Below are 11872 nucleotides of genomic sequence, written 5' to 3'. Positions count from 1 at the left end.
ACGACAACGACCCTAAGCACACCGCCAAAGCAACAAAAGAGTGGCTGAAGAAGAAGCACATCAAGGTTCTGGAGTGGCCTAGCCAGTCTCCAGACCTGAATCCAATTGAAAATCTTTGGAGGGAGCTTAAAATTCGAGTTGCCAGGCGACAACCTCGGAACCTGAATGATTTGGAGGCTGTCTGCAGGGAGGAGTGGGCCAACATCCCTGCCGAAATGTGCACAAACCTTGTCACCAACTATAAAAACCGTTTGACATCTGTGCTGGCCAATAATGGCTTTTCTACAAAATATTAACATGCTGTTTGGTAGGGGGTCAAATACTTGTTTTTCCTCATCAGATGGTTATCAATTTTTATAAATTCATATGATGTGATTTTCTGGAATTTTCTTTGGGATTCTGTCTTTCACTGTTAGAATGTACATATGATTAAAATTATAGATCGTTGCATTCTTTGTAAGTGGGCAAACCTGCAAAATCAGCAAGGGGTCAAATACTTTTTTCCCCCACTGTAACTCTCTAACCTCAAGGTGGTGCTGTAAAAATCAAGTTTGCGTTTATGCAATTATCTTAAATAAAAGCTTGGCTTTGAGTCCAAATTCTTTCATGATTTTTTTTTTTTGTTTTGCCTGATGAACATCTAGCACCGAAACGCAGTGTCAATATATATATTTTTTGCAAGTCAAGACAGTGTGCCGGAGTTGTTTTTGCTACTTTGACTATCCTTTTCAAACAGAAATTGTCTGAGTATAAATTCTTCTCTAAAGGAATGAACCTCTCATGGGTAGAAAAAGTGCATTTGGTGTGAATGCACCTTAAGCTTACAATAGAGGTGATTTACATTTCACATACCTGAACAAGTGACAGGTGTCGCTCTCCTCTTCTTCTGTGGTCCTGTTAGACCTGTGCAGTGGACGAGTGCAGTGTGTCTGGATTACATGCCCATCATCCCAGAGATTGTCTCTTCTACCTGAGAGACTGGGAACCTTCCAGGCTGCAGGCTTTACTGCAGGTGCACACACACACACACACTCACACATATCATCTTTAGTTTGTTTATAAAGCACCATATTACCAAGTGTGCCTGATGTATCCACAACTATTAAACAATCTCTTACTCTACCTGTGACTGAGTGAGTACAATGAACAGCTCCTTCAGTCATGGCCGTCGCAGGATCAGCACCTTGGCATTATTTATAAAATCTTATTCAGTTTTATTGTGTTTCAGGAAATGTGTTTTTTATACTGTGTTTTTTATCTCTTGGCTACCATAGAAACAGTGTAAAACAGACTAATGTGAGTAACCAGCGTTCTTATTTTTCTTTATACCTCACAGAATAATGGAGTGGCCTTCAACACTGAGCCCTCTCCTGGAACACAGACAGGTAGGCAAGGACTCCATGTAAACGTTTCCAGTTGTAGAATTGGTGCTTTACTTTTTAAAACTGTTTTAAACCCCTACCGTGAAACTTAAAATTAACATGTTGGGTTATTGGGGTTAGTGGTGCTGATATGAATGCTGATACAGAGTTAAACACAGCCAGAAGCTTACTTCAATGATCTTCTACAAAAAAGTAGAAGAATAGCAGTCTGTAGTCAGTTTACAGTTAATTGATGGTCAAATTCCGATTGTATGAATACAAAGCAAAACTCTCCGTCCACTCTTCCTTTGCATTACAGTAATCAGATATTGTATTCATTGCAAATAGCTGAATTGCTTGATTTTTGTTTCTTTATACCATAATCTGTTATCTTCAAGCCTATTTAATGGAGAGGGATCCCTCTGTTGCTCCTCCTGAGGTTTCATTAATTTTTTTCCCCATTAAAGTTTTTTTTGGGGTAGTTTTTCCTCATTCAAATTGAGGACAGAGGATGTTTAATGCTGCACAGATTGTAAAGCTCCGAGGCATATAGATTTGTGATATTGAGCTAAATGAAACTGACTTGCTGTTGTTTGTGTATTAAATGATTTGGCAATCAGTTCAGGCCTGTCAGAAAGTAATATTTGGATTATCGGTTGTGGTTTTGCAGTAAAAAAAAAAAAACATCTAATGGAGCAGTCACATTTTAGGCAGAGGAGCTTTGTGAAGAGATATAAAGCCTTACTGAGCCTGTGACTAGCTTTTTTTTTTTTTTTTAATTGCTGCATTTGTTGAACCAACATGTTACCTGTAGGAAGTCATGGTGATTTGTAGTGAAAAGTACACGTTAGCAGCATGGCCCTAAGGATGCCAATGTCAGGCTACTTGTTGTTAAGTCAGTCTAACACTTTGGTTCAAACTGAATCTGAATCCCAGAGGATGATTCCCAGTGACTTTGGTGATCCCTTGACTTTTCCACTAGCGCCAATAGCCGTTTTTTCCTTTGCTAGTGACATATCTCAATACCTATTAGTCACATTTCTCTAAAGAACCAGGATCAGCACAGGAGAAGTCAGTGTGTCTAAATTGTGGACCACTTTTTACGCTCAAAACTAATCATAACCCAAAAAGGTGGATTAGAGAGGACAAAAGGTGTGATGTGGATGAACAGAAGACAGAGTTGACTAGCACTGTAGCTATATGTATAGTGAATACATAGAGTTTCATTTTGTGCCAGTGTGCTGTGAGGCAGCACGATATATGCAGCAAAGAAGTGACCTTAGTTTTGTGCTAATGGAATCATGGTGTATGCGACATAAATAAAACTAAAATCTCAACACAGAAAGAACTGAAGAGGTGTGTAGCATCTCAGTGTTGTCCATAAGAGAGCAACATGGACCTAAATAACCAGGCTAGCCAATATTAAATGCAAGGTTCTTCGTTCATGCTAAAACCAATTACTTTACATTTGGCCAATCACATTCTCCTCCTGTTCCAGTCCTACTCACCAATCAGAGCAGGCACAGGGCACATACAATTTACAACAACAAACAAAACTAGAGGAAAACGTGGGTTAATGGCGCCAGCCAAACCGACACAGGCAGCGGCTCTCTGCGGGCCTGTCTGCTCTCTGCAGGCTAACGTTACATAACGTTGACGTATGACTTCCTGCCTGGTTCATCTTCTCTGTGCTGCTTGATGCAGTTTCCGTCAAAAATAGACTGGCATTGAATATTGAACTTTAGCAAAACTTCATTAAAAAAAAATTTAAGCAAATTGTAATCACAATATCTGGCAGAAAAATCTTTTTGAGATTTTTCCCCCCCAAATTTTTCAGCCCTAATACAGCCCCATAAAGATATTGTGAAACATTTAGCCTGAACCTAATACTGATTCTAACTTTCAAACCCTAAGGACAACTCTCAACTCCTGTTTCCCTTAATCTTCATTCCTTATTATGTCTAATTTTACCTAGGGCATACATCCTAAATCATCCTACATCCTACAGTGACATTAATACCTCCTCTTCAGGGCATTTGATCTTTGAAAGAGTATTACACGCTTCATTTTTTATGTGACAATTCCCTTTAGCCCCTCTGCTCTTTGTCTTTCTTTCTTTATCTTCTTTTTAAGCCCACTGTTTTTTTCAGGTTTGTGTGGCGTGATAGAGCAGAAGGATGAGGGAGGGCAGCAGCCAGATTCAGCCTGTGGAGCTCAGACCCAACCTCGACACGCCGGACTCTGCGAGTATGATGGCTTTATTCAGTGTTACTGTATACCGTATGTGCAAAAGCTTTCCAGAGACTCCATAAAACAGCTATAAAATATACATTCTTATATTTTGTTTTTTTATAAATATTACTTAAAGCAGGTTTGTTCAGTCAGTGCTACAGATGTTCAACTGGAAATCATTTAATTTACATTTCACCAAATAATACATTTTCCGACACGCTTCACCAACAATGACTGCAGAATAAATGTTGGTTAGGTAAGAATAATTATATATTTTCCCCACTCATCCTAAACTTCATGAATTCTACTACCACTGAAACACACATCCACACATGTATCCATTTATGCTGATATAAATTAAACAGTTATACCTACAAAGGTCTTACAAAGATCTGGCAGTTAAGTTTAATATATTGTTTGGCCCCCTAAAACTGGCCAAACTGGCAGCTATGTTACATCTTAATATGCTACAGTCCTGTTTGCATAATCTCTTGCTTGTCTATGGACATGTTTCCTAGCAACCTATATACACATCATCAAAGTCTTTGCTAGGTCAGACATGTAGTTTTAATGGTGTAGTTTGAAACTAGCTACTCTTTACTAAGGACTTTACACACACGCACAAGCTCAGTGATGGATTTAGGAAGAACCGGAGCAACCCAGTCCTGGTAAGGAAATAAGGTCTGTGCAGCTGGCAGCATCTGTATGACATCCAAAATGCCTATGTCTAGGTCTGACTCTTCAGGGCCGTTACACGTTGATCTAGTCTGAACAAATAAACAGGATAATAAATGTGTAAGTCTGAAAATATGGAATTCTGCCTCACAGATAACCAATCCAACATTCAAACAGAGAATGTAGTAAACCTTGTGTAATGGTAAATAAAATAAGTCATAGTCACTTTGACTGTAGTCCTCAATTGAAAATAAAGGTGAACATTAAAGTTAAATTGATGTTTTTATCCATTAGATTTTGCAGAGCTGCTGCCTGGTTACTTACTGTTGTCTGGCACACATGTTGTTATAAATTGCAGTGGACGATAATAATGGACATGTATTCACAATCATTTCACTGACACTGTGGGTGTTTTTTGCTCTTTTTGCCTTTTATTGTAAAGGTGTCTTTAGTGACTCAGCACTGGAAACATAATACTATAAATTGACTGGTTACCTGGCAAATTAATTCCATGTAAAACTGAGTGGAACCAAAATGGCTCAAATGATAAATTCAGTATGACGTAAATTTCTGGAGCCATGTCAGTCACTTCTGCTTTCTAGTTTTTCCCATTACTCTTAAACTTCTGTCATTAAAGTTATATTGACTGTACCACCAAACAAAAAACTTAAAGATAGAAGCAGCTAAAAGATACTCAGTCAGTGAATGAAAACGATAACGGGTGGTGATGGGACAGTGGATAAGACACATGCCTTTGGTGTGAGAGGGTTCAAGTCCACTGTGACACACACTAATGTGTCCTTGAGCTAGACACTTAACCCCTTGTTGCTCCAGAGGCGTGTGACCTCTGACACATGTAGCAATTGTAAGTCGCTTTGGATAAAAGCGTCAGCTAAATTAATGAATATTATTCATTTAATTTCTAGAACTGTACAATAACAAGTTGGCCTCACAACAGGACCAGTCAAAAAATAGATTTATTTGGTGAAATATCAACAAGCAGATGTAGATACCTGGTCTCACAACAATTTACAGCTAGAAAAATTAAGTAGCCAAAACTTGGACTATGCAGACCATTTCTTTTCCTCTGTAAAGGGCATTAAGGGATTAAAAAGACAGTAAGCGCAGCAGAGTGATAAGCATGACATGACTGTTCTGATGGATGGTACTGATGCAACTGTTGCTTTGGAAATGTACATCATGATGAATGTATCAAGACAACAGGCACACATGGAGGCTTCCTATTAATCTAATGTAAAGCTGCATTAAATAAAAGCCTGACTCTCTCTGCAGTTAAAGTAGATAAGTAAAACGGTATCATAACTGATACAAAGGATGACCAAAACTACAACAAAAATGACCAAGGTTGTAAAAAGAACCATTTTACTTTAACAGGTAAAATCACAAAATCTTATTCTGACTTCAAATCAGAGTTTCATCATCAGTACTAGCTGCCATGTTCTGCTGTGTGATCACGCTAACATTGTGGTGTGATGGTATCCAGGAAGCATTATCGGGAGTACTTGGTCAGCCTGATCAACAGCCACTCCATCGACCCCGCCCCCCTCTACAGCTCCAATGAGCTGATGCTGGCCTGCAGGAGGTACAAGGTTGATGATGCCCGCAGGGACGGAGAGGACAGCTTCACCTACTACAGCAGACTGCTTGAAGTGAGTGAATGTGTGAATACATGTGTTTGATTGCTGTGGCTCTAAGGGAGATCCACCACTTTCATCCAGAAGTAAATCTCTTAAGAACCATTGGATAGATTGCTATGAATTTCATACTACAATTATACTATACTAAAAACTGATCACCCGACTTTTCCTCTTGTGCAACCATGAGGTTCAAATTAGTAGTTTTGAGTGAAATGTGTACAGTTGGATGGATTGTCATTCAGTTCAGACATTCATTTTCCCCTCAGGATGAATTATTATTATTATGAATCACTTTGGTCAACTGTTGATCCCCTGATAATCATCTGTTGATCCCCTGATAATTTTAAAGCTATCTGTTCACATAGGGAGATTTACCAGAAGACCATGTTCTATAGCAGAAGTGGGACACTGTCAGTCCCCCCTGTGACAAAACCCATGGATGTATAGACAACTATCGCTAGATTACATTGATACTGCAGAAAAGTAAAAAACAGTTATAAGGTGTGGAAATACCTGGTTATAGATGGATTACAAAGTGCAAAGAAAATAGCCTTAAAGTTCATGAAAAACCTTGTTCCTATATATTGTTCTGACCCGAAACAACATTATGCATTCTATATCACACTGTCTATAATTATATTTATTTTGATACCGTGACACTAACACACTAATTCTGTGGTTTCTCTGCAGAAACTGATGGATGAAGTACCACTTGGCGACAAGGTGCCCCGCAAGAAATAATGAACGCCTCGGCTTATGTTCCTATGATTATGTAAATACAGGAGAGTGTCGTCTCAGAAGCTCTTCCTGAGTGCTTTTAATTAATTTTAACAGTGAGATATTCCTCATAGAGTCACTGTCCTAAATGAGATATCTTCTGACTGGAACATATGACAGCAGCGTTGACAAAATAATTACTAGCACAAAAGGTAATGAGGAGAAAATAATTTATTAAATGTATCAAGCTTTGCTGCTACTGTTTTTCCCTGCAGTTTGGAATGTAACATTTGATTCTGGGTTTACTAATTGAATAAGGCCTGTATGTAGATGTCCTCTAGGTTTCTCAACCTCTGTTGTTCAACATAAACCCACTTACGCAGTATACATTGGCCTCTACAAGGATAAATGAAGTGAACAGTAAATGTCGCTAAGCTACAGTAAAAACAGCCTTTTTCTCTGGACAGTGTAGTTTTGTGTGACATGATCTAAATGCTGTTTTTAGTTAGCATTTGTTGACGAGAACAGAAAATTATAATGTGGTTTAAAGAGAGGTTTAAAATTCTTTCCCTTAATAATGTTAATTTTGGATGTTCATATTAAAAGTTGTAAAAGTAATCCCTGTGAGCAAAACGGCATCAACACACTTCAGACTGCTCTCAATAGTAGGTTTCCAATGTTTTTTTCCTCTTCTGTGCAGATCTGATATCAGCTTGGCACAGATAGACACCAACACTCTCTGAGTGCTTGAGCTCCCAGTCCAGGCAGAGTGTACAGCTAACTGAGCTAACTAGCTAACAGGAGCTACAGTTAGCGGTTACTTTAGAGCTAATTCTCCATCTTGCAACTCCATAAAATAAGATCCAGTTTCAACTAAATCTGGGAAGAAAGTTATAAAACGGTGTGTTTCTGTACAGTAATCGTGAGGACGCGAGCAGCACTGCCAAGCCAAGCAAATTTAGTAACGTTACCTAGACCGACCCCCAGAAACACTCTAGCGTCGTCTACCATTTTTCCAACCTATTAAACAGTAAATTCATCAAATTCAGTGCCCCATATTGCTGTTGCATAAGCTGTCAAATGCCATTGAGCCCACTTGCAAGAAGATGAGGAGATGCAGGCCACAGTACTTGGTGTATAAAGAGAACTGGTTACAGCGGCTCACAAACCCCGCAGCAGGTTTCTGGGAGGTTGGCCAGTCAGAAGAAAGTAGGCTTTTAAGAGACAGGAGCTAAAACAGTGCCTCAGTTTGTATAACAGGATGCTGTGATTGATCATGTCAGATCATCAGCAGCAGACATTAAAAGGTGGTTGGTGACCTTAAGCAGGGTAGACTCAGACCCAGAAACCAGAGTGAAACCTTTCAAAAAGTGTATTTTCCAGCACAGTGAGAAATTGTTGTTGTTGTGACTCTTTTTTTCCTAATTCTTTTTATATAAAAGGTAACTTTTTTTGAGGGAGGGAGGGATCCATACCAGGGTTTTTTTAGCAATGGGTTCACACAAGCAGTTTTAAAATAATGAGGGACACAACCGCTAGATAAAGAGCTGTTAAAAACAGAAAACAAACAGGGCCGGGAAGATTTCATTACCTTTAGTAAAAACTTTGTTTGAATTACATCAAGAGGGCTGGAAGACACTCGTTTGCAATACTGCTCCTAAAAGCTCAGACAAGACAATAGGATAATACTGGTTACCTTGTTGTAGTTGAGGAACTGCCGAGTAAGAGGAATTCAGTATAATAGAGGCTCTGATTGACTCCACTTCATCAGTAAAATAAAATCAAAACAACAGCTGAGGCACAAGGAGCGGCTTGATTTACCATCTGATCCACAGACTTAAATAAAGATCTAGGTTTATGTTGATGGGCAGAAATAAGTTCTGAAGAATAGTGTGCTCTCGCATCCTTATTATAGTTTAATAATAACTCCTTCATAATTTTGCAATGTACTTGGAGACTGGATTTTTTCCCATCTGAGTTCTGTTTTCCTACATCATTTACAGCTGCAAATAATGTAATTTATCCAGGATTGCTTTCTTGCTGAGGGCTTCAAGCTAACCTTAAGAGGTGCAATAATATTTAGTAAAGACAAGCAGATCAGTTTGAAACCTCCAGATCATTGGTGTGTGAATCAGACAGGTGTAAGCTTTGACTCTCAAACAGTACGCATAACTTTGAGATGCCTTGCTCATTAAAGACGCGAGTGTACGAGGAGCAGGGTGGGACAGTATGAATAACTGGTGATTCTATTTAAAGTTAAACAAAGAAGCAATGTTGAAAAGAAAAGCATGAACTTTAGTGGAGTCCTCAACTATGGATATTAAAATCCCCACAAAGAACTAGTTTGTGATAATTTAAACCAAGAGTGGTTAAAATTCAGGAAATTCTGCTAAAAATCGTCCGGGTGGTTGTGGCTGTTGTGTGTAAATTGTAGCAAATATGAGCAGATGGAGGCCTCCAAGTTTAAAAGTGAGAACTTCATCACAATGTACTTAATGACATTTAAATCTTTCCCTGTACACACTCACTAGGCCAGCAACATCATGACCACTGACCCTGGGTTTATTGAAACAATCGTAGTGAGGAAGACACAGTTCAGCTAGCTGGCTATGGTTATTAGTTTGCAACCATGATTAGGTTAAAAATATAAAATCATTAAAAGTAAAGTCTTACTTCTCACATTGAGGAGTGCCATTTTAAGCATATTTATGCTGGGAGCTAAAGTTGATACATTTGTCTGAATCTTTTGTAAATTATTAATATTTCTATGTGGGAAGTTTCAGGAGATATGTGCATTATAATTACAGGAATGGGCAGTGAGGAATAGTTCCGTTCAGTGATCGGTGGTGTGTTTTAGCTGTGCTAGCTATGGCACGGGTGCCCTGTGGACTGGGGTGAATGCCATCTTTGTTAAAAATGTTGATGAATGAATAAAAATATATAGAAGTTATCAATAAAAACTAAGTTGTGTGAGGACCAAACTGACTGTAGCCATGTGTTGACACTGAGCAGCCTGCTAAAATGTCGTACTCCTCAGCGGAGAGGGGATCAGTCCAGAGATAAAAATAGATTTTTTGCAGTCTGAGTTATTTACAAAGACTGCTAAAATTAAGTTGTAGTGCTGATAGGCAGTATGATTGTTGCCAATGTGAATGACGACATTTCTGGCGAGATGTTGTTTACGCAGAAAAGACAGGATCTGTTGAACCATGTCCAAATCCTTGGCGCCGGGGAAGCAATACGTTGCAGGCGTTTTTGACTTAATGTTTCTGATTATGGAATCACCAATAACAAGTGAAGCAGGAGGAGGGGGCTTCGAGGCTTACATCAGTGATCCTGATCGATGTTAAAAAAAGTTAGGCCCACACATTATCACATCCAATCACAAGAACAAATCCTGACCAATGAGGAGGCCTACAGAACTGGGGACAGAATCCTACAACCAGGCCAGAAACACACTGTCAAAGGAGATCTGAGTAAAAGTGAAAAGCTGAAAAACAGGTTTGCAGCCAGCGACCCTGCATCAGTGTAGAGAGATCTGCAAGACATCACCAAGGAGACCACCCCCCCACACACACGCACTCTTTAATGAGCCATCAACTGTTTTACAGCAGGTTTAAGCCACCATCTACCCCTCCACACCAATCTGCACTCAGAATCTGTAGGATGTATGCCAGCTCTCTCACAAACAGAGGATCAGGAAGGCACCAGGTTAAGACTTTGTGTCACCCTCCTGTTTGAAAGCCTGTGCTGACCAGCTGGCCCCCCATCTTCACACAGATACTTACTGTGTGTTCTCCCCTCTCCTCTTCTCCCTCTACACAATACCTGCACCACAGGAAACTCCTGAAGTTTGCCGACGACAGAACAGTCATCTGCCTCATCTGGGACAATGATGAGTCTGGATACAGACAGGAGGTTGAACAGCTGCTCCTCTGGTGCGGCCAGAAAACCGGGAGCTGCTCAAAACTGGAGCTAATAGCCCCACATCGCTGCCCCCATCACCATTCTCAACAGCACTGTGTCTGAAGTGGAACCCAACACAGACACCTTAATCAAAAAGGCCTAGCAGAAGATCGGGTGTATTATATATTGACATGTATACATGCATTTACTGTACATATCCACCTACATCATGTACAATAAGCAAGCGTTAAATTTATCATTCAATATTTATTCCAGTGTATTCACACATAGCACTTTTGTATTCTTGTCTACAATTTACAAAACAGTCTGACTTGTATAAAGACATTGTTTGTTGTTGTTCATTGTATTGTTTATGCACTTTATATATATTCATGTTTTTTTACCTACATTTATGTACATAATAGTTAAAATGCTTGTGTTTACCTTTGTCCAGCTTTTTACATGCACTTTTCCAGTTTTCAATACAGGCTTAAGTCTGCCTATCATTACTGATCAACTTTGAAAATTACTGAGATAGTATCTAATATTTTTTTCAGATTCCTTAAAATTTGCCCTAATTTTCCACTTACAAACCTTTTCTTTGAATCTGCATGCTTTTGCAAGGCAAGTGCACGCTTTAGATTAAACTGCTCATGTACACAGCGAAGAAACGGTACAAAACAAAAATAAGACTAGTTTTTTGGTTTTGCTCTTGTTTATTGGATTACCCGTTTTGAGGCGAATACAGTAATTTTCTGGAGAACAACAGGAGAGGGGCAGGGAAATCAAGCATGGGACTCATATTTCATTCATTTTATTTATCAAAATCAGTCGAACATATCATCAGCATGGAGAAAATATAATATAACCCAGTAAGCTGACGCTATGGAACAGGCCCCAGGTCTTGAATTACATTGTCATACCATGCCATCATGTATTTATTATTGCACGTTAAATGAAATACTGTAATTGTGTATGTTTAAACTTGGCATGTGAGTAATGTATCAGAATCAGTTTACAGATATTAACAGTATTTAGGGCTTTGCAGATTAAGTCTGCCGTCTTAGAAGGCAGAGTTGCAAAATATTTTATTGGGTGCTGTGCAAGTGTTATTAATATGCAACAGTGTGCCCAACTTGATGATTGTGAACTTGTGTATAACAGGTTTGTAACTTGCTGATGAACAAAGTGCTTTAAATAACTGCTTTGTTTCATAAAAGTGCCAAAGTAAAGTGCATGCTGTTGTAGTCAGGTTTCAGCACAAAGGTTATTGAAAGGCCATGCATTGTATTCGTTGCCACTGAAGAGAAATAAAGTCCCTGT

The 11872-nt window shown here is 39.1% G+C and overlaps 1 protein-coding gene across 2 annotated transcripts in view; it reads left to right on the top strand.

Annotated features, from left to right (window-relative positions):
* Positions 1–11872, top strand: part of LOC123972935 (E3 ubiquitin-protein ligase RNF31) — a 40038-nt gene extending 28166 nt beyond the window's left edge. Inside the window, exons 20-25 of one of the 2 annotated variants that reach the window (XR_006825504.1) lie at positions 902–1012; positions 1337–1385; positions 3512–3608; positions 5773–5938; positions 6617–6855; positions 10483–11872. Coding sequence is in view for 1 of the 2 variants with exons in the window: in XM_046052709.1 (XP_045908665.1) it covers positions 902–1012; positions 1337–1385; positions 3512–3608; positions 5773–5938; positions 6617–6667 (474 nt within the window). In the remaining variant the exon portion in view is untranslated. Of the gene's footprint in view, positions 1–901; positions 1013–1336; positions 1386–3511; positions 3609–5772; positions 5939–6616; positions 7262–10482 lie in introns of those variants that run through there. The other variant, XM_046052709.1, reaches the window with a different exon arrangement.

Source organism: Micropterus dolomieu, linkage group LG06, assembly GCF_021292245.1.
Source record: "Micropterus dolomieu isolate WLL.071019.BEF.003 ecotype Adirondacks linkage group LG06, ASM2129224v1, whole genome shotgun sequence".
Lineage (NCBI taxonomy): Eukaryota > Metazoa > Chordata > Actinopteri > Centrarchiformes > Centrarchidae > Micropterus > Micropterus dolomieu.
Note: the sequence above shows the minus strand (reverse complement) of the source record. Positions and strands in the feature narration are given on the sequence as shown.